Source organism: Platichthys flesus, chromosome 17 (genome assembly GCF_949316205.1).
Source record: "Platichthys flesus chromosome 17, fPlaFle2.1, whole genome shotgun sequence".
In the NCBI taxonomy this organism is placed as follows: Eukaryota; Metazoa; Chordata; class Actinopteri; order Pleuronectiformes; family Pleuronectidae; genus Platichthys; species Platichthys flesus.
The window spans coordinates 10,068,822-10,095,654 of NC_084961.1; the positions used below are offsets into that span (position 1 = coordinate 10,068,822).

The following is a 26,833-nucleotide window of genomic DNA, read 5'->3' on the forward strand; positions in this document are numbered from 1 at the left end:
GCTTTCTCACCAATTCAGTCAGTAATTTGAGTGTCTTTCACCATGTCTGTTACCCTCTTTCTTTCTCTCTCTCGTTCTCTCACTGCTCTGTCCTTCTCCCACCCTCCTAATCAGAACCATATGTTGGAGACGGAGGCAGAGAGATCTGACGATGGAGAGGATTGCGTTGTATGTGGAGAGTGTGCTGGAGCCAACAATGTGCGCGCGTGTGTGTGTGTGTGTGTGTGTGCAAAAGTGGGCACGCATACATACTTGGGTTTGTGCTTGAAATGTGTGTGTGTGCTCGTGGTCACGTGGGAGTCTGATAGCACGTGTGGTCCAGATTTCATAAGATTTCTGTCTCCTCTGGCTGTCGGTCCTTCCGCTTCTCCTCTACTCTGGGTTTTTCTATAATCCTCCAGTCGTTCCTGTCTTTCTGTCACCTTCATCTCTCCATCCTCTTAACACCTCTCTATTCATCACCTCTCTGCTTCCCCCTGGTGGCTGTGATTATTCACACGTTATCATTCTTCTTGTACCCGCCAAGTCTAGTGGTGCTTTGTAATGCATTTGAAGAGTTTTTGCTGAAATGTGACATCAAGTGTGTGTATGTGTCTGTGCGTGTGTGTGTGCCGTGATTATTATGTCTATTCACTCAAATTTGGTGTTATCGGAAAAACGTGTCAAAACGCACCCATCCCCATACACAGCACATCACTCTGTGTGTGGTCCTCATCATGTAGCATACATCAAAATCAAATAGAGTAAAGTGGCTCTGGCTCAGAGGCGAACCCACAATCTGCTGGTAAAAGTGAAATTTTAATTCCAAGTAAAACAGACTTCAAAATTGTATATTGCAAGTCATCTTCCAAAATAATTGTGTCTGAGTGAGATGGTGGAGCCCTCACCAAAATACAAATTCTTGTCTGGTCTGATGCGTGCTGTGACATCATGTACTAATCTCTTATTCTTTCTGCTCCACCCTCCTTTTCCTTTTCTTCTCTCCCACTGCCGTCAACTCTCTGTCCCTCCCTCTGTCCGTCCGTCCGTCTGTCTGTCTCCCTCTTTCTCTTACTCCAGCAACCATGGGCAAAAGACAGGAGCAGAGGGGAGAGAAAAAGTATGTGAGCTCTCCACTGCAGTATTGATGACCCAATGATCCCCTGCAGAACAGAGCCAGTCAGGCAGACACAGCGAGGCTCAACTCAGAATCAAAATCAGAATCAGCGCCACGACCGATCGGTGAAAGCAAGCGGCCGAACAGGACATGAATGGTAAATGTAATCTAATGTTGTAATGCTGCCGTGTGGGTGGCACAGTTAATAGAATAGAGTGCATTACAGATTAGGTTTATGGCCCATTGCCAAAAACATTGTGGACGATTCCCTCACACAATTCCATCTGTGCGGCAAATGGTTGATTTAGATTTTTCCTGCATGTTTGATGCGTTAAATGACCAGTATATTTAGCAGCAACGAGTTTAGATTAAATTAATTAATTGCAACAGCGAAACTTATTTGCAGACTTTCTGTTCAGTTTATTATTTTTCTGTCTACCCTCAGGTCCTTGAAGCTTCTTGCGAGCTGCCAGAGGAAGACGGCAACAAAGAAGAAAAAAACTCATCTACATTCAGCAGAAAACATCCCTCTGTTTGGCTCCCTCACTACCAGCAGGACTATAGACTGAATGAGTGGCTTGTCAGACAACCTATTTTCAGGCCAGTCTGGGGCACCAGTGGGCTGTGGTAGAGATCAGACAGAGGAAAAAGGGTGCGTGGGAGGGCTGGAGGAGCTGGAAGGGCCTGAGCTCTGGACCAGGGAGCTTGGGTTCCAGGCGGAGTTCCAGGACCCTTCCAACAATGGACTGGCCCCGGTGACCTCTGACCCCTTTCCCGCCTCCCCAGCCTCTGCCCAGGCCAACGGCCTCCACCTACAGAGAAGGCTGGGGCTCAGCACCTGTCGCCGGAGGCAGAAGCAGACTCACACCACTGCTGAGACACACGCATTTGCAGAGACATTTAGAGACATGCAGACGCACATGGACCCAGATATGCATGCGCAAATGGATAATTGTGGACAGATGGATGTCAGTGCACATACGGGTTCTGTTGGGCCTGAGCACTCCAGAACTCTCACAACAGAGGCCATACACACAAACTCACCTCAACTCCTGTCTTTGGCGCTTGGCAATCATCCGGCCTCCACCAATCAGCTGGCAGCCCCAGTCCTCAAGGCAGAGACAGACATTCCCTCAACCTTTTTCCCTATCGGCCCAAACCAAACCCCCGGCTCCTCTCCTCTTCCTGTGGAGGCAGAGAAGAAGTATGCACTCCGCAGCTCTGGACGTCCTCGCTTCCCCTGTCACCTGCGTAAATCCTCCCGCCTCCGCCGAAGCATGGAGGACGGGGAGAAGAGGGCAGTGAAGGAGAGGGGAGGAGAGGAGGAGTTGGAAGCATTGGAGGAAAAGATCTGGAGAATTAAAGAAGAGGAGGTGGCTGTTAGCAAGAAGGAAGAGCATTCGCCTGCTGTTCTTCGGGCAGCTGTTTTACCCGCAGCCCCCTGTCCTACAGATATTGCTCTCGCTCTTACTGTAGCCAAACCTGCTCCTAAAGCTATACACAAACCTGGGCCCAGACTTGGACATAAACCTGGACCTAAATCTAGGTCTAGGCCTGCACCAAAATCTGTCCAAAAAGCAGCTCCTAAAAGCGTCATGAAAAAGCGGCAGGCAGCACAGTCCATTGCTCGTCGTGTCACCCCTCACCTCCCATTTATGAACACATCCACCATTGCTGCGTCTCTGGTAGCTGTTAAGGAGGAACCTGTTGCACAGTTGGGGGTATGTCCTCCTAATAACCGGAAGTGCAAACGATTTGTCGGCGTAAGTTCATTTATTATCACATGTCACCGTTACTCATAACACTTTACACCATGTATCGTATCATATCGTAAAGGAAGTGTATATTTTAAGAAATCGCCACTAATTTAGTTTTTTATTGGTCTGTTCTTTTCAGGTGAGAAAGATTGTCGTCAAGGTGGCTCGCATTCCCGTCAGCCTCAGCCGCCGACAGAAGAGCTACAAGATTTCCAATATGGAGACTGTTCAGGGGACAGAGAAAGCCAACAATGGCAGTCTGGAGGGCTCGGAGGCTGTTCGAGAGCCCACCGCACTTCTTCGCATGAAGAACAACGGGAAGAGTATTATGGTGATGTTCCCTCCTGGAGAGCTGCCTGTTATTCTCAAACGCAGGAGGGGTCGGCCGCCCAAACAGGCTCTGCCAGGAATACCGGGAGAGCCTCCAAATGCTGGCACTGCTAGTGGTAATGGAGACCAGCCCAAAAAGCCCCGGAGGCGTCGTCGGACTAAACTCCCTTCTCCTTATCCATCTTATGTAAATGAAACTAATGATGTGAAAACAGAGTACGGGGATGTTCTGTCCAAACTGGCTTTTTTAAACCGCCAGCCCCCTGCCACTGGCCGTTGCTCTCCACCTCGATGCTGGACACCAAGTGAGCCAGAGAGCTTTCATGTGCCCTTGGAAAACCCTGGAATATCCACCCTGCTCCACCGCCTCACTGGGAATAGACGCCCGCGGGGTGGCAGAGGAGGTGGCGCTGGAAGAGGTGGCGGGGCAGCAGGGGGTATTGGGGGCAGTGAGCACAATAAGAACACCTTCAGTGACTTCTTTGAATCCATCGGTAAAAATCGGAAACTGAGCCCCATGTCTGAGCATGGATTACCAAGGAAAAGGGGAAAGGGTGGGGTCGGTAGGGGAGGGGGTGTCGTGGGAACTGAGCCTGGCGTAGAGAAAGTAGTCAAGAGGAAACGCGTGAGGAAAAATGGCGCATGTAAAGGGGAGGGGATGTTCATGGGGCAGGACTGGCCCAATGGGGCAGGTGGCTGGGGGGAGGAGGGATGTCTGGAGAAGGAGAAAGGTCTGGGTGGGTTTCAGCTCTGTGGATCACCGAGGGGGGGCTTTTCATCCTGTGAGGTCGGAAGGGGGGGTGCCTACAGCAGTCCAGGGGGAAGCAGAGGTGTTGGCCCAGCGGGGGAGGACTCACAAAGCCTGTTCGCTGGATATTTCCGCTCACTGCTGGACTCGGACGATTCATCAGACCTGCTGGACATTTCCTCGCCGTCAAACGCCCGCAAAACTTCATCCACCCCTGGTTACGAGCCATCCAGCCCAGCTCCCAGTCACAGCTGGGCCCCTGCATTTTCCAAGTGGTGCTCCAAGGGTGCCAGTTCTGGGGTGGAGGGTTCAGCGCAAACACATTGCTCCTCAGCCAGGCCTCCATACAGCTACAGCAGCCTGGCCCAAACATCACCCACCACCTCTACCTATCCTAAATCCACCCCCCCATCTCTCTCTCACTCTCCTAGCTCCCCACATCCTGCCTCTTATGGGCACTATTCCTCTGGCTACTCCTCCTCCTCTCCTGCAGTGTCACAGCGATCCTCAGACTGCAGCTTCGCTTACGGGTCCGGACACAGCAGCGGCAAGCCCAACCCTGTCGGCCAGATTGGCTATTCTAGCTACCAGGCAGCAACCAAACGGGGCTTTTGTGGATATCCGGCAGCAGGTCATTCCTCCATGGTGCGGGGGGAAAGCACAGGACCCACATCACCTGGAGGAGGGTACATGTCAGTGGCCAGAGGCAGCCCTTTTAGCTCCTCCCAACAGTACAGCTCCAATCAGTGGAGCTACAGGTAAAGCACGAATTTTGTGACTTTAAGGCATTGCTGAGTTGTTTTTTTCACACAAAATCTGACTTGGTGTAAATTAAGTGATTTAATGTTTTCTTCAATTAAAAGTAGTACACACGAGTAGAAGTCTGACCATGGCAGGATCAAAGCGATGTGATTTGCCAAAGATTAATGTGTAATTCAAGCTCATCATTTTGAATTTTGAATGTCCACCATGTGCTAATTAACAGTCCATACCAGACATTCGTTAACTCAGGGCTAAAATGTGCATGTGGTTATACAGCAAAGAAGGTTTTTTATACCGGTTGGTGGAGCAGCAACAAAGGGCAGTGAGAATCAAAACTTTTTTTAAAGATATATTGTGCTTTATAAATCATTTTCTTATTTTTGTATTTCTTCAGACAAGGTTACGGCGGCTGGTCAACAGACGGCTTCGGGCCTCAGTATCACGGCTACGGTGAATATGGCTCCAATGAGTCCAAAGACATCCTGGACATCTCGAACTACACCCCCCAGAAGGCCAAGCGACAACCTTTCCCTGAAAGCCTGTCCGAATCCTCCTCTGACTCTTTGCATCTTGGATCTGCAGCCATCGGTATCGCACCGAGCCCCGCAGGCGGCACATTCAAACTGGCTGAGGCCGTCTCTGTTAGCGGAGAAGGCGGTCAGTCGAGTCTGTCCAGCCTGGAGAAGTTGATGATGGATTGGCACGAGGGCGCTTCGGGGCCCTCGTATAACTGGAGCCAGAACGTCCTCTTTCAGGGAAGCGGAACCAGCAAACCTGGCCGCGGTCGCAGGAAACGGACTGAGCCACAATCAGAAAAAGATAGTGTTTTTACTTTACACTCTGATTCCCAATCCAGTCCCTCGCCAACGCCTATTCCTGGACCTAAGCGAGGAGGCGTAGGTGGGCGGGGCAGAGGGTCCAGAGGTGGTAGAGGGGGGCTGTCTCCATGTCAGAGAGAGAGGCCTAAAGGCAGGGGCAAGGCTTCCTCTACGTGTGGAGCAGGAGGAGTGGTGTCTGCTGGAGGCACAGAGGGTTCTGGGCTGTTCCAGGAGGTGCTGGATTATTACAGCGGTGACAGTAGCAGCCTCTCTCCCTTGGCCACTCCCAATCCCGCACCACCCTCCAGCTACCTCCAGGACCCCTGTGAGTACCCCTCCCCTTATTCTGCTCACCCCTCCACACCTTCCTCTGAGGAGAGATATCCAGCCTTATACCCTGGAGAGTCCTCCTCCTCCCTCTCACCCGGTGTCTCATCCCCCCCTTATCCTCCCAAGCCCACCCCTCCTCCTCCCCAGTCTTACCACCCAGTCCAATCCAGGACCTTCTCCCCCTCCTGCTCCCCCTCACCACGGGTAACATCCCACTGCAGCACTGCAGTGAGTCCTTCTCATCGCCCCGCTCCGAAAGACCCACAGTTCTCCCAGTACGACTCCCCGAGCTACTGCAGCTCCCCCTATTGGTACGGACAGACATCGCACAGTGGAAGCCCCAGCCCACACTCGCACAGCACACACTCGAACACAGCTGTGCACGCACACACCAACCCGCATACAAGTCCTCACGGAAACGCACACGCCAATCCACTCGCTAAATCGAACGCAAACACACACACTCATATCATCCAGACTCCCCACGACACGCACCATCACAACACTCAGCCGCACGCAAACCTGGGCTCGCACACCAACACCCATCCCACCTCGCACCTCCAGAGCAGCCCCCTCACTCACTCCAACCCGCACACCAACAATCAGCCCCACCACAACGCACACACCAACCCCAGCACTCACCTCCCATCCCACACACACTCCAACCCCAGCCCCAGCCTTCTCTCCCACTCGACACCCCTGCTTTACGAAGAGCGCAGCCCCCCCTCCGCCATGAGCGCCCACAAGCGGGATCTTACCCCCCACCCCATGAGCACAGGCCACCGCCAAGGCCCCCTGCCTCACTCCTCATACCTCAAACCTCCCCTGGACTCCTCGCCCCATCAGGAGGACACTAGTGGCTTCTCCCTGTCCCACCAGTCCTACCAGGGCATGGGACACCGTTACCCCGCCCAGGTGGCTCAGGGAGGTGGGGTGTTGTGCCAGCTCTTGGACCCAGCCAATGATGAAAGCTTCAGCGTCACCAGCCTGTAACAGCAGGTGGGTTAATTTAACCTTCAATCAAACAAAAAGCCCATTAAGGAGGATGGCCATTAGTTTTGATAAAAAATGTGTAGAAAAGCTTGCCAAATGTTTTGAAAGAGGTTCAATACTTGATATTTAATTGGATGATGAAGCTTTGATAGTTCAGTCAGTCAAGTCACGTTGTAAATGTTTATTGCAGCAGCAGAACAGAGTGAGAGTCTGGCATCAAGGCTCCTAAACCCAGATATGATTACACACAGTAGATATAATGGGGAGTGAGCTTTAACCCCCCTGTTGGCCCCTACCGGTGGATGCAGGTGGCGGGGCTGAGTCAACAGGCAGCAGAGGCACTGACAAACAAAGGAAGTGATGGGAAATCTTTGCACCTTGAATAGGCCACCAAATTGGGAGGGTATGGATGCAGTCAACTTTCGAAGCAGTTTCACAGAAAGTTTTATCCTATATCTAAAAAGATCTGGTTAGAAAACGGCTTTTGCCAGATTATATGAGGCTGCAGTATGGATGGGACATGGACATGAATGTATCTGTTACATATCATGTGTGTATCTGAGGTGCAAAAGTCCCTGATTGGTTTGGTTTTAATTTAATTTGATGTTGAAAAAAGGTGAAATGTCAGGATTGAGATCTGAGACTGACTGGCGATTGGTCAAGCACGTGTATTGGCGAGGTCTCGATAATGCAGCTCCTTCCCCTGATCACTTCTGCGCAGACCCCAGCTCCAAATAGCGCCATCGGCCTGAGAGTGCAGTGTTTGTATCCTGGATATTTTTGCTATTTTGTACAGTGAGAAGAAGTGGAGATGCGGCGTCCATCTTTACTTATAACCTACGGTCAAAATATGTTCAGGCTGTGATACTCAATAAACACTCTTGACCTAAAGTGCAAAGAGGTAAACTGACTAACTGCATTACTTTATGCATCAAATCAACCTTTTTACAGAGATACGATCAAATATAGTCAAGAATGTATTTCATTGAATTCTTATTATATGAGCTTTTCTTTATCTCTGTCTCATATTGCTCTCTTTTACTCACCTGTATCTCTCTCCCTTTGTTTCTCTTCCAGGTGCATTCAGTCCAAGCTTTTACAGATTTGCAAACATTTTTTTTCATTTCTGTTAAGGAGACTTCTTTGTGAGAGACTGTGAAAATGAAGGTTGAGAATTTAGCTGCCAGCTTTGGACAGTAAAGCTTTAATTCTCCAGCACTGACAATCAAAAATCCGCCACAACTTAAAACACCCAAGCATGTGCACACAATACACACACACAAACACGCACACACAAATACAGACAAGCATGTTCAGATCAGTTCACTACCCAAACATGACCACGTAGAACCATACATGTGTACGCTCACTCCCACTCTGTGCTGGAATGGCCGGGAGGAGCTGACGGATGAAAGCCAGATGCTGACGGACAGAGACAAACCTATTTCCTCATTCCGTTGAGTCCTGCTGTGGTACATAGAGGACTCCATTTCCCAGGAGTCTGTATCTCACCAAAATCGTTCTGGTCTTGTTCTGTACATCTGCAATATGGACAAACTCGGAGCATGCCGCTCTGCCTGTATCTCTCTTTCTGTTTATCTCCTCTGTCCTCCCTTCCCCTTCTTTGCTAAACCAGCAACCGTGCTCTGCACTCGACTCACCGACACTGTCATTTCTGTCTCGTGCTCCAACCTGAACCGCATCTGAGCCCAAAATTGACTTTTTGAATACCATGAGCCTTGCAAATGTCCTGCTCTGTGCACTCTCTCCTTGTGTTGTGTCCCATAAGAGAAAAAGTGGACAAAATAATGTTTCTGCTCTTGAAATACCAGCATCTGTACATACGACTCCAGCACCAAGCCAGGGGCCCCCTCTTCACTCGGAGGGTCCGCCATCGCCATGCCCTCCTCAGCGTTCTGCCATGGTTTCTCTGCTCTGCGGGGGGGGGATAGGTTTCTGGTGTGGGGGTGGTTTTAGGGGGTGGAGGGGGGCTGCAGCATGGAGACTCAACATCATGTGTTTTGATGTTTTAAACTACAAGGGAAAGAGACATTGAAATCATAAAAATGGCCCCAAAGAGACTCTTGTTTTTCTGTGTGCAAATGTGAGACAGAGGGGGTTGTGTTGCGTGACTGCAGTAATGCATGTATCCGTGTGTGTGTGCGTGTGTGTGTGTGAGAGAGTGAGTAAGTGTGTTTGTGTGTGTGTGTGTGCGTGCCTGGGGTCAAAAGGAGTGAAGCTCCCCAGACACCAAAGTCTTGGCGGGGCCTCATTCTTTCTTTCACTCTCTCCCTTCTTTTTTCTGTGGTCTTGTGTTGTTTGGTGGTTTTTGTGATGAAAAAAAAAATGTATATCTGTCTGTTACATATCATGTATGTATCTGAGGTGCAAAATATTTAAATACACATTCTGTTCTTGCCATTGGTAATTCTGTCAATAGCATACTGCTTCTTTAAGGGATTAAGGGAGGTGTGAGCGTGTTTGTGTGTGTGCGTTTTAGAGCCTCCCTGAGTATTGGGCTTTGCCCAGGCTGTCTGGGACTGCGAGCGAGAGAGTTCAGTCAAGGACACAATTCGACAGGGAGCGCAAGGGAGGGGAGGAGAGGAGAGGAATGGATGGCGGGGAGAGCAGGGGAGGATGTGTTGGAGGGAAAGAAAGAAACCAGACTCAGGAAATCAGAAAAGAGTGTCGTGGAGGTTTTAAAGCCACTGAAACAAAAATGCACAAAAATGTACTGTTGCAAGATTCCTCATCCAAATAAGGCATTGTACTGAAGCACGGCGTAACGGCTGCTGCAGAGAGCTGACAGGAAGGAGGGACCTTTACATGTTGTGGTGGGTAATCATTCAATAGTATAGAAAATGTGTGTCTGACTGTATGTGTGTGTGTGTGTGTCTGTGCGCCACACAGAAAGGGAAAGCAGATGGGGACAGTTTACTGGCTGCATATTGTGTACAGTTTGTCAACAGGCTGACTAAATAGACTCAGACATGCCCAGAGGAAATGTGTTTGCTGTGACATTCCACTGTATGGTGGAAGAAGACACACACTGTCAACAACATGACATGAAAGAGAGAGAAAGAAAGAGGAGGATGGGGAAGAGCAACAGCCCCCTCACATATATTATTACTTTACCCTAGATTTATGCAAATTAATGGCTTTTCATTTAAATATAAAACATAATTTCCTGTGCTGGACTCAACCGCCAATTTCCCCATAGTGGGACAAATGAAGGAATCTTATTTTTCCCCTCAGTATCAGATCATTTACTTAAGTAGGTAAAAGCAGAGATACAACAACAAAGTAGTGGGACTTAAGTGGTCCCACTACTTAAAGAGTAGTTAAACACTTTAGTTACATGACTAAAAGTGCTTCCAGGACAGAAACATAATTCATGTTTTTATATTTATGCATGAGATTTTGGGGAATTATCAAGATTGGATTAATGTAATATTTATAAAACCGTTAGAATCATTATGAAAATGTTTAACCAAAGCACTCGGCCTACATCTTAGACAAATAACATCAACCCGATGAAATACACCTGGTTAATGTCCAGACAAACATCTCTGTGTGTTTGCGGATCTAAAATTAGTGCAGGACTGTTTATTCACTACATACGGAACAGTAGCAGGCCTGTGTGGATGTCCAGCTCTTTACTCCTGGTTATAATTGGTTGATCACCTTATTACTTATTGATATTTAAGAGGAGGGGTCCACACTTGTTTTCAGGGGTTAACTGTTAGGGTCAGCTGTGGGCTAAATAAAACGCCTGTCACTGTGTCAACAAGGCCACCAATGACCGAGGAATGCGCCTCCTCATCGCAGCTCTCCCCTGGGGGTAAAGGAGAAGGGGGAGGAGGAGGAGGGGACATCTCAGCCGGGACTTTCCTCTTTACCCCGCACAGGGGAAAAAGTTGAATCACCGGGCACAGAGCCGGCGATGTTCCCCGGCGCGGTGCCACCACGGTGGAGCTAGTATGCGGACCAGTGCGCGGTGGAGGGGCCGCGGCGGCAGCCTCCTCCTCCGGCTCCACTGGTGGATCCCGCTCCTGCTCCTGACGCTGCCGGTTCTCGTCGCGCTCCAGCTCCTCGTCGTCGGGCCGCGGTTACCTCCATCCGCCGGGGACGGGCCGGAGGAGCAGGAGGGCCCTGTCGCCTTCTCGGTCATTAGCATCGAACCAGAGAGGAGTAGCCCGTCCCTCCACCGGGGAATCCCGTCCTCCTCCTCCCGCAGACCGGGTCCGGAGGAAGAGGAAGAGGAGGTGGAAGATGGAGAGAGGGGGGAGGGAGCCCGAGCCTATGAGGATGAGAACGAGATACATCAGGTAAGTTCAGCACGAGAGCAAAGTAAAAAATAATTTAATTATAATTATAAGAACAGATGTTGATGACTGATTGTCATTATTGTGTAATGTACATTAAGTGTCCAGCCTAAAACAGGCTTATAAGACACCTATAGTTGTAACAAGAAAGAAAGAACGAAAGAAAGAAAGAAAGCAGAGCATTGAAAACATTCTGTCATCATCAGTGGACCAAGAGCATGACTCGATTTTAACAACACGAAATTTGTAGATATTCATCATAATAAGGACATAACAGAAGAAAATTTTATTTCATAGAGTTGGGATTCCTGTTCTCAGCTGTGCAACTAAGGGCCTTTGATTCTATAAATTTGCTGTATAACATAAGTGCCAGATTTTCGTAAATGTTTGTAGTTTGGGTTTTAACACAATATCTAATAATTTTTCTTGGGGTAACTTTCAGCTAATTGTGTTCAAGCTGCATTAATACATATATTACAATACAGCTTTTATTTATTGACTTACATAAAGACCTTTGGAGGAAATCCAATGGTTCCATCCACGCAACTTCAGTATTTACATAGTCATTCATTCACTTATTAAGTCAATTCAATTCAATAACCATACATAATCCATTTATCGGTGAGAAGGGAGACAGATCGATGGATCAGCCCATTAAACGTGCTCAGCTGGAGAGATCCAGATGTGAACAGATGCTGTGGTTTCCTCTGTCGCTGTGTTCATTATGTGGGGTCAGCTTGTGCACACGCGGCCCTGTGAGTTATTACAGACATGATGGATAAGGTGAGCGCAGCACTGACCCCAGATCAGAGAGCGGCAACAGCTGTTCTCTCTGTTTGGCCCTCAGTCACACGTAGAGCTCCAGCCTTCAACTGTGCATGTGAGGGTGGGTGGGTGTGTGTCTGTCCCCTCTTTACCTCACACTCCTTCCCCTCACCCCCCTTTATCTCTGTCTTTAATTCTCCTTTTTTCTCACTGTCTCTTTTTCGGCCCAAGGCTAAACTCTCTGACTCATTCTGTGAATCATCCCCCCCCCCCCCCCCCCCCCATGACACCTCCTCCCTATGAGGGTTGCCAGGGTGACCGCAGGGTCAGCATGAGTCTGGTGGTGGGGGGTGGGGGCTTTCTTTTGGCACCGTGTGTGATTGTACGTTAAAGTGCCCCCAGGCACACATCTTATACCAGCAGGACTGAGGTCAGGGCCTGTGACCTGCGCCTCCTCAGCACATATACCTGGGGCAGAGGGTGGGGGGGTGGGGCAGACACACTGACACTCATTACTGGAATTCTCAGGCTGTGTATAATTACTCCCCCCCACAATCCACCTCCACATTACCATGAATATCAATATATTGATATGTCTGTCCGTATGTTGCCAGGTTGGATCCAGAGCACTGGAGGTGCAGCCGTGGGCGGACAACAAGCCGTCATTCACGGCAGAGCTCAGTCGTCTCATCACATACATCACCAAGCCACAGGTAGGTTTGAAATAATGTCACATTAAGCGTATTCTGTTGTCAAATAAAAACATCTTATCCTCTTAAATGATTTGTAAAACGTATTAATGCCCTGTAAAGGCCCCAAACACAATTTTGATACTGAAATTTCTCTTTTTCAATGTATATGACAAATGATAACACTGTGAAATTGCCTTCTTTCAAAAAAGTTTGGAAGGAATTAGGTATAACATATATTTAAAGGTCCCCATTTTGTCGACCTCTGACCCTTAAATCAAAGCTATAGTTTGGATCTTTTTATTTTACAATATCTGACTGAGACAGAGACACTGGGGCTGACCGTCATGGCAGCAACATTCATAGAATCACTTCCTCTGTAGCAAGTTGTCTTTAAAATAAAAACATAATATTAATTTTTGGTTTTCTTCATTGCAAATTATATTGAATTGCAGTGATTTTATTTTGAAAAGTTGTGAGCTTGAAGATTGTGTCAATGCTTAACAGACCTCTGAAATAGCCGACATGCAATGTGTTGAAATGTAACAGCAGTTCAGTAAATCGTTGTAGCCTAAAAACCACTCATGTGAACAGTAATAAAAGAAAACTCTGTTTCAATTTAATACAAAACATTGGCTATAAAATCTCCATTGCAGATAAACCAGGTTGGATGAACGCAAAGTTTTCTAACTTCACTCTGCACATTTCAATGTTTATAAAAAGCTTCAGCACACAAACAAAGAAAAAGTGACAGTACATTGTAGAGCTGTTTTAGGAGGACTCACTAATTACAGGGTATAATAATGAAGTAGCTCTGAGCCTTTAGCCTTAGGATAGTCTAAGAAACATACAGGTTTAGAACAGACACTCTGCACTGGTCAAAGAATTTGAACCGGCATGAAGAGGTCAAACTATCCAGTTATTTACCAAAACCACATAAAAAAGAGTTATGAGCTTTGTTTTGAGTTGTTTATTCTCTTTTTCTGTTCCGTCTTTCCAATCATCCTTTGACCCCTCAGATTCATCATGTGACCCGATGGTAGGGTCCTGATCCTGACACTATCAGTGGTCTAACATAATGGGCTCAGCTCAAAATCTCAGGTTCTACTTTAATTCGTAAGGGAGGTACGTGCTGCAGCCAGGAGTTTAGAGCTTGCCAAGATGCTAATCAATAAAACTTCTACTACTACTTCTTCTGCACTCCACTTTTCCCACTTGAGCAACTGCAGACTTGCAGTGTGGGGGTTAACATAGCAGTAATATGATCAGTCAGGCACTGTCAATATGCGTGCAGCAGAATTCTGCCAAATCTGGAGCCAGTAAAGCCTTTCAGTTCCAGACTGGAAACTCCCAAACAAGAGTTAAGACTTGTGTCACACCAAGTGCTGGGGAACTGGGAGGGAGAATGATATATCCACTGAGTATACTGTGTGGATTTTGTTTTTTCCTCTTAATATAGAATACCTGCCATAGAGTAGAATCTACTTTTGTTAGATGATCATCATCTTCTTAATGTCCCATTTATAAGTCAGATTAGACAGAACCATGCCGCATCTGTAGCATCTCATTACACCCCATAAAATTATTGTTTATCCTTCAAAATTACCTCTAAACTAATCTCTCAGCTCCGCACTCCTTACCTCAGACAGCAGCTTGTACAAGACCACTATCCATGTGCATGTACAATGGACTTGTGCAGGCATTGCTCACATGCACACACACACACACACACACACACACACACACACACACACACACACACACACACACACGCACGCACACACACACACACACACACACAAGCATACAGACTACCCAGGCCAACGTTAGCCGGTTAACATGGCAACTTCAGTAGACGCAAGAGAGGGATAGAAATATAAATAAGACAAACATACCACTACAGGAGACAGTCTTTGGAGGATAAAGTAATTACATTTGATACGGAACTCCAAAACCCTAAAGGCCCTTAGAAGCATGATCTACTCTCTGAATTGTTCTTGCATATTTCATAGGACAAGCTTTCACACAACTTCTTCAACTTCTTTGACCTCTCTTTCTCTGTTCCTCCTCAGCTGAACTGCTCCAGGGTTTTGTCTCCAGGTCAGGCTCAGGCCTCACAGCCCCCCGCGGCCTCACACCACTGGCTGCTGTGTGCTGAGGACTGGCTCCTTCCAGTTGCACACAGACCATGTGTTGCATACTCCTTCAGGTGCGGCCATATGTTTGTACAGTATGTGCATGTGTCAGTGCATGTGCAGTGATGCTTATGCATTCACATTGCCTGCAAAGCTGGAACAAAAAACTATGCAATGCATATTTAATCATGCATACAATAATCTTCAAACTGCCTCTGTGCTCCCCTGCCTCTCTGTCTATCTTTCTGTGTTTGTGTTTGTCTTTGTCTATCTAGTATGGATGGAAGAGACGCAGACTTTCTCAAGACTGTGACTGGGCTCGGATGTGAGGTGCACAGGTTTGATCCCAGCAACTCCAATACAGCTAATGGTCACCTTAGCAACAGTTTGGCTAGTAACCACAGCGACAGAGGTGTGGTCAGCCGGCACAAGATGTGGCTGGAGTGGCGTGCTCCAAGGAGGCGCAAGCGCAAGGCAAGAGGCAACCTGGGTAGTGTCTCACAAACCCTGGCAGACATCATGGTGGCTCTCGGACATCACACTGTAAGACAAAAACACACATGCAAACACACACACACACACACACACAAACATACACATACACCCAATGGCGAACACACACACGCAGCAATTTTAAGAAACAGTGCCAAACAAACATACCTTAAGAGTCTTTTCACCCCAACATCCCCAGGAAGCTCTCTTACTTGTGTGTTCCCATGGCAACAGGGCTCTGCGCCATCCCTGGGTGCCATGGCAACTATTTCAGTGAGTGGCTCACACTGGCCCAGTTACATCCTGCAGCCACCAGAGGGAGCTACATATCTATAGTTTGAGAAAATGTTGTATGGGAGAAAAGGGAGTCCTCCAATATTTCCATTTAAGAACATTTAATAATGTTTGGTTATACTGTTTCACTATATGGAAATCAATAAGAATGGACAACATGAACAATTATACTGTGTTCTTATAATTATAAATACTGCCCTTAACAGGAATTGTTCTAAATATGGACAAAATATTCACAACATTTGCCATAACTATAGCAGTTGCCTGGTATGTATAATCCTGCAGGACAATATTGCATTTTTATCTTCAATATATTCTTGTTTCTTTCAAGGTTCACTTTATGTTCACCGACCTCCTCAGCGCAGAGTGGCGAGTTTTCCAGAACTGGATTGAGTCAGGAAGTCTGCAGAGTGTCCATCATCTGGTCGCCACGGTGCATCTGCAATGGGCAGGGTTTGAGGTGGGAGGAACCGACGAGGAGGTGCTGTGCTATTGGTTCAGCATCCTGCAGGGCCTCAGAGCTTCTGGCCTGAAGCTGGTCAACAGCTCTGCAGGAGATGGTCACAGTGTCCTGAAACGGACTGTGGGCGACGCTCACAGCTCTTACACACTGAGCTGGGTCAACACAAGACATTAACACACACACATGAATGGGCACAGGTGAACACACGTGACTACACATGGTGCATGGCCTCAAATAAGGTCCTACAATGAACTCCCCCCCTACCCCTTTCATTTCAGGCTCACACATTTCTTAACATGACATCGCCCTCTGGTGGAGAGGAATGGACGTTTCTTTCTCTGACGCCACCCTCAGAGGGAGATACTAATGTGTCTGTACATACACTGGCTAATTTGACCAAATATGGAGAAGAAGGAGGTTTCCTTGATATAACCTGGCAACAGCATAGTGATGAAATAATTACAGATTCAATTTTGTCTGTCGTGCACATTTCCATTTCTTTTTTGTCCTCGTTATTTGTATGTATTTGAACCATAGATATTTTGATGATGTAATATTTTATGAATATCATATTCATACTATTATTATTCAGTGCAATCCATTTTGCAGCTTTTGGCTCCAGCAGTGGTTTGAACATAGATTGTGTGCATCTGTGAAGGCCTTAGAGAGCTTTTATATGTGCAATAATTGTTTAAATTGAAGAGAGGCTTTGGTTATATTAATGATTGTCCCTGTTGTAAAATATATAGAAATTCTTCTATGAATCTGATGTATTGTTTGCACTGTGCTGTACAACAAAGAAGATAATGTGTCACAAATGTGGTTTTATACAGCAGTAAAAACCTAAAATAAATCCAGAAATCCTTTACTAAAACGTGTTCGTCTCTCCTTGGATAACACTGATCAGCTCCGGCAATAACCGGTTGTAATTCCATCATGAGGTGGGTTTTACTCCTGACTTTGTAGTAAATTTTTTAAGCAAACTTTGATATGTCATTTATTTGAAAAGGAAATTAGCCAATTATATTACCTTTTTTTTGGATACATATTTTACCTACATGGAAATCAAGCCAAATCATCCTGATTATGTTCTGCCAATGCATTTGACCCATCCCTTTTCTTGATTAGAAGACATCCTTAATTCACAAGCACATATATCTTCTTCTCATATTAGGGAAAAATGGGATGTTGAAGAAAAAACATATGGAGCTCCACTATAAGTTGACTGATTAAGGAGATTTCTTTATTTCTCCCAGTCTTTCTCCAGATGGATGCCTAATTAAAAGGTTTCATACACACAAACAGCCAACACCAATTAATTTTCACAATAAAAATAAAAAGGACGGTATTGAAAACAAAATAAAACACATTTTCAATATCTTAAAAAACAGGGTCTGTTTTCTTCTCCTTAATAATACACAGTTCAGTTTCCACAGGCTCAGGTAAAATAACTGATCTCAGTTTGGGGACGCAGAGATCTTTGCTGTTACAAGTAATGCATTCATAGTTAGATCTGTCTCATGTAGAAGAATAATACAAATATTTACAGACATCTACTAGAGGAGGGGGCGCAACAGATGTGAGAAAATGCAGGAAATTATGATTTATGAGTCAAGTAAACTTTGAAAATATACCTGTGTTTAATTTGAAGGTAATGTTAGTTATTTATTACAATATTTGTGTTAACCTTAAAGTATTAAAAAAAAAAGTGTCTGCAAAAGGTGATGTTTTCACTATTGTGTTTCATCTAAATTGTACAAATTGTTGTTATCTTTACCTTAGAATGGCCCTTTATATTTAGATAATTAATATATACACAAGGAGCGGGTCTTCTCTATGGAGGACACCGTGTTTTTTACAGTAGCCCAAACTGGACTAACTAAACACCTTTTGGGTTTTTATGATAACTGAAGGTGACCACAGGTTCTCCTTCATGTCTGGAAGGGGAGATTGAGGTGAGGGGAGTTCAGCTGCAACATGACAGTTCGCCACTAGATGTCACTAAATTATACACACTGAACCTTTAATTGCATTCACATTACAGCATCCAGACAAACAATGACTCATAAATTATTCACAGGACCAGATATGTTTTATGACTCTTGGAGGGTTTACACTTTAATGGATGAAGGGAGGATTGTCCTCTCATAGACCCTCAGGTACGTGTTGTTTACCTGACACGTCACATATCGCTCATGTTCTGTCATTCTTCGGACTCGCTCCAACTCGCTGGAGCGGACGCTGGAATGCGCCGCGTGCCCCCGCCCTCCGCTACGCAAACTGCGCACAGATGTTCGGCCCCAGCGGACAGGGTGGAGTTGCGCTCTTGACGTTGAGGTTCTCCACATTCTGTACTCGGCAGAAATCACACGACGGGCACGGCGTCCAATCAGCGTGGAGGAGCTCAGCCTCGCGGCCAATCAGAAGTTCGCGATCCCGGGACTTGTCGCGGGGATCCGAGTCGCTCCTCCGCAGACTGACGCGCTCTACGTTTCCTGAGCAAACCTCGACACCGGAGAAAGAAACGGAGTGAACAGAGAAGACTCGGTTGTTCTCTTTGGTCGGTGAGTAGCGGGAGAGGACTCCGTGTTGTGTTCGTCACGTAAAGAAGGTCGTTGCTCTCTGATGAAATCGGTTCCTTCGAGGTTTGAAGCGCCGACAAGTTACTTCCTGCTCCGGCCAGGCCAAGATCCCAAGTTACATTGAGCCCTCAGCTAATGTTGTCGTAAAAAGCGTTTACGAATTACTTTATTCACCTTTGGCTACTTAATAGAATGAAGTCAAGCGCGTATTAAATCAATCAAGCTGCTAGCTAGTGAAACCACGCTAACTCGGGCTTGTCAGTGTGACAGAGAGCTGTCTGTCTCTACGTCACACACCTCGAACAGCCCCGAGCTGTGTTGGAGCTGGGCACGAGCGTGACAAGCTTTTACTCACGAAGAAGAACGTGACAGTCACAGTAATCCCCACATTTGAAAGACTCATAACAATAAGGCTCAGCCGGGGAGAAGAACCGAGGTTTGAATCCACTGTGTGTGTCTGTGTGTGTCTGTGTGTGTTTGTGCGCGCAGTGATTTCGCTGTTCTCAGAAGACCCTGCGTCAACATGAACAACTTATAATTAGGAAACCGAAATGGGGAATAGGAAGCAGCGCAGGGTAATACTTAAAGTTTCAGTGACCTACACTGTGTCTGTTCACGCTGTGCCGATAGCTCCCATCAGCACCTCAACCGATCCCATGTGTTACTGTAGTTCCTGCAGATCACTGTCTGTGATTAGTCCAGTCTAGACTCTGTTATAAGCAGAATGGTGCTCAACCAAAGTTTTATCCCCTTCTTCTATAAATGCTTATTCCCGTTTCGTTCACATGAGCCGTGTGTATTTCAGATGGCACTGCTGAGTGGAGAAAAAGCTTCAGTTTTGCTTCTGCTTTACTTCTGTCTGGCTCAGTGGTTATTTACACACGCATGTCTTGTGTATCACACAACAATGAGTATTTGTACAAGTAAAGTCACAGTTTTTTTATTACATTATCAAGATAGTTTATCTATACAGCATATTCAAACAACCATCCTTATGGATAAGGATGGTTGTTTTGAATATACTGTGTTATACTATATACTGCTGAACAAGCTTAAAACGAAAACTAAAATATATAAATATATATGTATTATTACATTACAACCAGACAAACAAACTGCAAGGTAACAAAACTAAAAAGGAACAAATTAACAGAACATTAGGGTCAAACAGATTTTAATCAACTCTGCAATCCTGTAAAGTATGAACAAGAATTCTGACATGGTTTAGACTTTTTCAAGGTTTTAGCTTAAAATGTTTCAAAACAACAACACTCTAATGAAGTGTGGCCATAAAGCAATGAAAGACTCCCAAAGCCCAGGTACGTTTTCAAGAATCAACTTGAATTGCACACAATAGTGTTGAAGGCCCAACAGTCCTCTTAAAGTAAAAAAGGCCACATAGCTAAGGCCAGCAGCTGAAAAAAGCCTACACCCCTGTGATACCACATTTCAATCCACTAGATCCATACTCTTAGTTGGAGACGCAGAATATTATTTAATGTGTTCCTTTTTTCAAGATTTACACATAATTAAAAAAAAATGCTCTATCTGGCAATGTAAAAGAAAGTGGAAGATCTGTCCAGCAGCTTTTGTGTATTCCTGCTAAGAAACAAACAAACCAACACAGCTGAAAACCATCTCCTCTGTAACTTATTTGTAAATTGTTTATGCGCCAGTCTCATAAGTGTGACAGATGCATGTAGTACATCTCAACATCAATGCCTCAGTGCTGGTCTACAGTCACAATGTTCCTATATCTTTGTCTCCACTGACCTTTCTTCTCTTTTCCTTCAGGGTTTGGGGCCCCCCACCCACCACACCCCGCCATGCCTTTGGTGACGAGGAATATAGAGCCGCGTTATGTGTGTCGCCAGACCATCCCTACGAAAATTCGTAGCGAGCTGGAATGTGTCACCAATATCAGCCTGGCCAACATCATCCGCCAGCTCGGCAGCCTCAGTGAGTGTGTGCTGTGTGTGTGTGCCGTGTGTCTACATTCACTCTAATGTACTCGTGAATTATAAGTATGCATCTACTGTGCATGTGTGGGACCAATACATAAATCCGCCAGTTTTAAATGCGTGTGTCGATGTGTTTGCAGGTAAGTATGCAGAGGATGTGTTCGGGGAGCTGTTCGTGCAGGCTGGAGCATTTGCCATCAGAGTTAATACACTAGGAGAACGAGTGGATCGTCTGCAGGTCAAAGTCACACAGCTGGACCCCAAAGAGGAGGAGGGTAGGCACTCTCCCATGATACTGTTACTATTACTGTGGTTTGAAATAAACTTTAAAATTTGGCATTTTAAATATTCAGTAATATTTGCCTTCCTGTCTGTTTGTCTCAGTCTCTCTCCAGGCGATCACCACCCGTAAGGCGTTCCGTAGCAGCGTGACCCAGGATCAGCAGCTGTTCTGCAGACCGTCTCTGCCAATGCCGGTCCAAGACACCTACACGACCTGTGATCCGCCTCCACCGCTCAACTACCTCAGCCACTACAGGTAGGACCTGGCAGACACACAAATACTCAGGGCTTATATTCATGTTCATGCAAGGAATGGAAAGGAACAAGTGAATTCACTTGTGCTCACATGGAAACCTATTCAAGATGTATCTATGTCATAGCTACGTATTATTGAAACCCACTTCTCTGATGCATATGCATTCAAAGCTCATCAAAGATTAGATATTAAACACTGGCTTACGAGTTGGGTCTTGATGAGCCAAAGTCTTCAATTAAATCCAGCATGGACTAATCCAGTATGACAATATATGTGATATATCCGAGATGTTCCGATTTGAAACCACTGCATTTAGAAAACACTTAAAACTTATATACGATATGTTAATAGCTTTAATTAGCTGATTTAGGAACAGTAACCTACCTAAAGTCTTGCATGTGGTTCACATCGCAGTTTCACATGTTGGACTTTCCAGCTTAAAAAAGTGTTTTCAAAATTGCTGACACTTTAACTAGCTCTAGCCAACATGACACTACTGGAAATCACTTCTTCTTTGCTGCTCTGAAAACAGTACTTGCTGGTGGAAGTAGAGCATAACTGCTGTTTTCTATGATCTCTGGAATAAGAAAATTACAGTTTTATCTGGGTGGAACTAATATAATTAAAAAACGTGGTATCGGACATACATACTTTTATACTCACCAATTTCCAACCTGGCATTTTCTATGGCATCTTAGCAAATTCCTATGCTTTACATTTATATAATATAATATAACATAATATGATGTAGAAAACATCTTAATTATCTATGTGGTGAAGCAAATTCATTTTGTTAAATGCATTTTTTTTAAATGTAACTCTGGCTCTAATTGTAGGTATATTGAAACAAATATATTGAATCAAAGCAGCAGTGAAGACATACTGTGGCGAAAACAATAACTGTCAGCAACCGATCTGATGTCAGATCCCTGATATAAATTATGCAAAAACCATGACATTACATGAAAAGTATGGTTAACTAGAAACCAGAACAGCAGGAGGTTATGGTGGTGAAGGGTGAAGTCTGTATAACAACTGCAGTGACATGATAAGTTTGAATGTGTACTTGGTTGTAATTTGACAAATGGTGTTGGTTTTGTAAAAGTCTTAAAGACTGAGCTGAAAGGGGAAGTCATATACTTATTAATACACATAAGGCAGATAATGATCTGTCCTCAGACACTCTATGACATTAATGTGAACAAAGACAACATGAAGTGTAACTGACACACATTTATAATTATAATGGTGGTCTACAGGGACGATGGGAAGGAGGCCCTGAAGTTTTACACAGATCCTTCGTACTTCTTTGAACTGTGGAAGGAGAAGATGCTGCAGGACACCAAGGACATCATGAAGGAGAAACGCAAGCACAGAGTGAGACTCATACACATGTTCATAAACTACAGAAACAAGTTAAAACAGCTCAATCGAATAAAAAGCATTTGGATTCTTTTCTCATCTTAATTATTTTCCTCTCCCTGAGTAGAAGGAGAAAAAAGACCACCTGAACCAGCGGACTCTCAACCCTCGCAAGATCAAGACCCGGAAGGATGAGTGGGAGCGTCGCAAGATGGGAGAGGAGTTTGTGGAGCCAAAGAATGATTTGATGTGAGTTGATAGATTGATTACAGGTTAATGGGGCTGTTTACTGGTGCAGCGTTGTGGTAGTCAACAGACCCCAGGGGCTTTTACGTGCATTTCAGCAATAACCTGAAATTAATGACTTTATGAATTTCGTATTTCTTCCTCCAGTTAACACAGTAAAAGCACAGAACTCCACTCGCCTCTTGCTTATCAGCTAATCTGTACACAGTGATATGGGTGGTATGTCCTGTCCTGAAACATTCTCAGGGGATAGGGTGTAGAGCTGGCTGGCACTGGTAAACTTCAGTAAACAAATGTGTGAGTCATACAAAGGCCAATGATTGATTCCATTTCATATTCTCGGATGTGACATATAGTGATTGGTGAGGAAATTGAAATATGCTCAAGCGTGTAAACTTTGTTTTTTTTCTGCTTTAAATGATTTATTTTACATTTCTCTGCTTTAATGAGCCAGTGTTTAACCTGCTTTAATATTGATGTAATTTTGTGGCTTGCATTTAACTCACAGGCCAGGCTTGATGAGACAAAAAAACATAAATTTGAAGGACAAGCTGTTATCCTACCGCTGTGTAAGTTACTGCACTGTATGTGCTTGTTATTTTTAATAGCTGTGTGAACCAGTCACCACAAGTGGCAGCTTTTTCAAAAGCACCGAAGCTACTTCCTCTTAAAATTATTCCAATGTAAATGCTGCCGAGGAATCAGCACATGACCCACAGCTGCTAATTGAGGTTGTAAATGCCAGGTAATGTTTCTCACGGTTCATGTGCGGCCGTGTTTAAGAGAAGAAGGATGGGATGCTTTTATTCAAGGCAGATAGTGATGTCTTGAATTTGTTTTAAGGAATTCCACTGAGGGCCTGAATGGCAGTATTGGATCCGGAGAAGGCACGTCTGAAGGCCTAGAGCTGAGCACCGGCTCCTACGCTTATGACCCCGGTTCCCCTCCCCCGGGCTCTGATGACTTCCTGCCTCCTCCACCTCCAGACATGGCGTAAGTAGCACCTTACATATTTAAGCCTCACACGTGCTGCCAACGCACTGCGGCCCCTTCCAACGTGTGGTGAACATACTGCTGCACAGCACTCCCATTCAAATCCTCTCAAGGTTATATGTGTAGGCACAGAAGGGATTACACACGTCTCAAGTAAAAACTTTAAATGGCCCCTTTTATTTACAAACAAGATTGAAATAAAGTTGCCATTTTGCCATTTCATTTTTCCCTTCATCTCTAACCTCAGCTCTGTTCCTCACAGGTACAATGATGGACAGTACGGAGGACAGAACCAGAAGCGTGTCAGCGTGCTCAGTCCGAGCCACCCACCCCCAGCTCCCCCCATGGCCTCTTCCCCACCCAACTCCCGCCCCAACCTTGCACCTCCACCAGCACCTCCTCCCCCTCCTCCATCCTCTGGTTTTGGGGTCCCCCCGCCTCCCCCTGGCTTTGACACCCCGCCCTCCCCTCCTCCCTTCTCCTCGTCTTCCTCCGCCTATCCTTCCCCACCTGCTCCCCCTCCTCCCCCTGACATGTCTGCTGTTTCTCCTCCTCCTCCACCTCCAGCTCCTATGTCCACAGGTGGCGGTCCTCCACCGCCTCCTCCTCCTCCGCCTCCCCCTGGCCCTCCTCCCCCATCCTTCAACAACTCTGCTCATCCTCCCTCTGGTGGCGGGGGGACGCCCAGCTCTGTTTCCAAACAGCAGCCGGCAGAGGAAGGGGACGAGTCCGGTGGCACTCGCAATAATCTGCTGCAGGCCATCCGACAAGGTAAAACACAGCAGGAAACAGATTGGTATATAACTGGTATCTACAGTCCTCACTGTGCTGGATCAGAGTGAAACTGGGAACACAAGTTTTTCATGTGGTACAAAGCTACAAGTTACCCTACACATTCAAAGGCTTTATTTAATGAATAAAATCTACAATGAACTTTTAAATATTTTCTTGGATGACACAGCAAATTTTACAACCTAAAAGAATAGCGAAAAACACACCCAGTCCATAGAGCAACTGGTGGCCAAAAGCTCAACTGGGTACATTTTATAGGAATGTTTTGGTAATAACAATTTATTTTAATCAATAATTGAAGAGACAGAGAAATGTCAACAACCTGCAAGCTCCCTGATAACCACAAGATGAAACATAGTAATTAATAATATAATGTTTTACCCTTTGTGTGTTGATCAAACACACAGCAAATGTTTACCGGCCTGCACTCACCCTAAACCTCTTGACTATGATCCCCTTTTAGGTTTCAATCTGCGGAAGGTGGAAGCACAGCGGGAGCAGGAGAAGCGAGATCACTTTGGCAACGATGTGGCGGCCATCCTGTCCCGTCGTATCGCTGTGGAGTGCAGCGACAGCGAGGACGACTCTTCAGAGTTTGACGACGAGGAGTGGTTCGAATGATCGCCGTCCCTTTTCCCCTTCACTACCACCTCTCCTCGACATTAAACATCTGAATAGCTTCATTCAAATTACGTTCTAAAGTACCAGTGGGAACAGAGGTCAATGTTGTGGCTTAATGTGTGAAAGAGAGAGAGTTCAAAAGCGTGTCTGCACAGATTATGTACACGTGACCTTTTACTAATCACATTCCTTAGATTCATTTATCACCGAAATTGTTTAAGCGATTCAAAGAAGCTAAATCTGAAGATGCGACTCGTGTCTGCGTGGTCGTGTTCCGGTTAGCCATCGCTCTCACTGGGTAACAGACCGTCTGTTACCCAGTGAGAATGTTGTGTGATATGATGCATGTCTCCCCGCTGAGTCTGTGCGCAAACACATCGCCTCCGCCCTTCTTCGGTATCTTTTAGAGTCAGGTGCCTGTTTGCTGTAAGCCAAGTGCCTGATTTTTATCTACCTTAGTTTATTATGGGTATGGATAATAGTGAGGGAGTACACACACACAGGCAACCTCTTCTATATCCAGTATTTTTTACTCAGTGGAAGTTTTTAACGTCGAAACATTCTCACCCGTTCGTACATTGTTATATAGATGTAAAATTTATATTCCATATTGAAGCATATCTACTTAAGATAATGAATGCAATCGCTTTAAATCCCAATGTTTTTATGTCTTGTCCTCTCCTCCCTTTTATATTCTTTTTTCCCCCTGTGGTTGTCATGGGAACAATTGACTGGTTTATGAGACATCGTTTGTAGCTTATAAACAAATTCATGAATGAATTATTCAGCGTGATAGGGGGAAGTATCGGCTCATGTCAGACACCTGGGGTGTTTCCTGAGATCATCGTGCAGAACATATGCAGACATTAGCACAAATATCTTGATTCATTTTGTACTGCATATTGTCTGCGTTGTGTATTTCTCCCTGACGCTTTTATTAATTTTGACATTTTCTGGGGAAGAACTAGGTTCTGATGCTTTAATCACCGCCACCATTTGCCTTGTCCTGCTGCCTAATGGGTGTCTTTCTACTGCTGCATTTCAGTGTTTATCCACACTGGTCACTGATCAGCTTCTCTAAAAAAATGATGTTACAGCTGCCATAAATGAGTCGGATGTAGAAGTGACTGATGAGTAGTGTGGACTTCTTTCTAAGTGCCTTTTATTTTAAGTCTGCCTGTGTTAAAGCACAATCAAACATCATGCTTGGCCAAAGTTCTGCTTCTCCTGACTTAAATTTTCATACGATTGTAGTTATTTCAATAAAGATAGTGTATTAAACTGATTGTTGAGGTTTCTTCTTTGTGGGAATGTTTTAATAGTGTGGTTGCTCTGTTGTGTTAGATAAGAGGTTCCCCCAAGAATTTCAGGCTGTTTCCTCATGCTTTACCTATGACTCATCCCTGTCGGGCTGGACACAGTGCTGACTCTGTGGAGAGTGTGGAAATAATCATATGGATAAAAGTAAAAAAGGGTTAGGAGGAGAGAAAAACCTCTAGCGATTGGGCAAGAGGGCGTTTTGTATCCTCATAGCAAGCTTGCCTTGTAGATCTTAAAAACAGTGCACAGAGAGTGATTGGTGATAACATTGAAGATTGCTGGAGCTGCAAAATAATTTAGGATACAGGCATCGAGAGCAGTGGTCTGTGCCTAATGGAGTTAAAGAGTGAGAGAGACACAGTAAAAGCTTCAGCAGCAGTGAAGAGATGAGCTCTGACATCACGCGGTAGGAAAAAAAGCA

General features: G+C 45.5%; 3 protein-coding genes across 3 annotated transcripts; all 3 read left to right on the forward strand.

The window, feature by feature from the left end:
• The first annotated feature begins 1,064 nt into the window (after positions 1-1,064).
• ahdc1 (AT hook, DNA binding motif, containing 1) lies at positions 1,065-8,772 on the forward strand. The gene is made up of 5 exons (XM_062409132.1): positions 1,065-1,253; positions 1,542-2,859; positions 2,993-4,689; positions 5,088-6,840; positions 7,912-8,772. Exons 2-4 carry the CDS (start codon positions 1,666-1,668, stop codon positions 6,832-6,834), a joined length of 4,638 nt encoding a protein of 1,545 aa, XP_062265116.1. The 5' UTR covers positions 1,065-1,253; positions 1,542-1,665; the 3' UTR covers positions 6,835-6,840; positions 7,912-8,772.
• Positions 8,773-9,527: 755 nt separating this feature from the next.
• Positions 9,528-16,871, forward strand: LOC133971996 (probable methyltransferase-like protein 24). The gene is made up of 5 exons (XM_062409157.1): positions 9,528-11,162; positions 12,539-12,637; positions 14,686-14,822; positions 15,024-15,291; positions 15,866-16,871. Exons 1-5 carry the CDS (start codon positions 10,815-10,817, stop codon positions 16,169-16,171), a joined length of 1,158 nt encoding a protein of 385 aa, XP_062265141.1. The 5' UTR covers positions 9,528-10,814; the 3' UTR covers positions 16,172-16,871.
• Positions 16,872-18,338: 1,467 nt separating this feature from the next.
• On the forward strand, positions 18,339-26,378 carry wasf2 (WASP family member 2). The gene is made up of 9 exons (XM_062409919.1): positions 18,339-18,561; positions 20,374-20,538; positions 20,681-20,815; positions 20,925-21,078; positions 22,338-22,455; positions 22,568-22,689; positions 23,530-23,679; positions 23,942-24,450; positions 24,935-26,378. The coding sequence occupies exons 2-9, from the start codon at positions 20,406-20,408 to the stop codon at positions 25,090-25,092; spliced, it is 1,479 nt and encodes a 492-aa protein (XP_062265903.1). The 5' UTR covers positions 18,339-18,561; positions 20,374-20,405; the 3' UTR covers positions 25,093-26,378.
• The last annotated feature ends 455 nt before the right edge of the window (positions 26,379-26,833 follow it).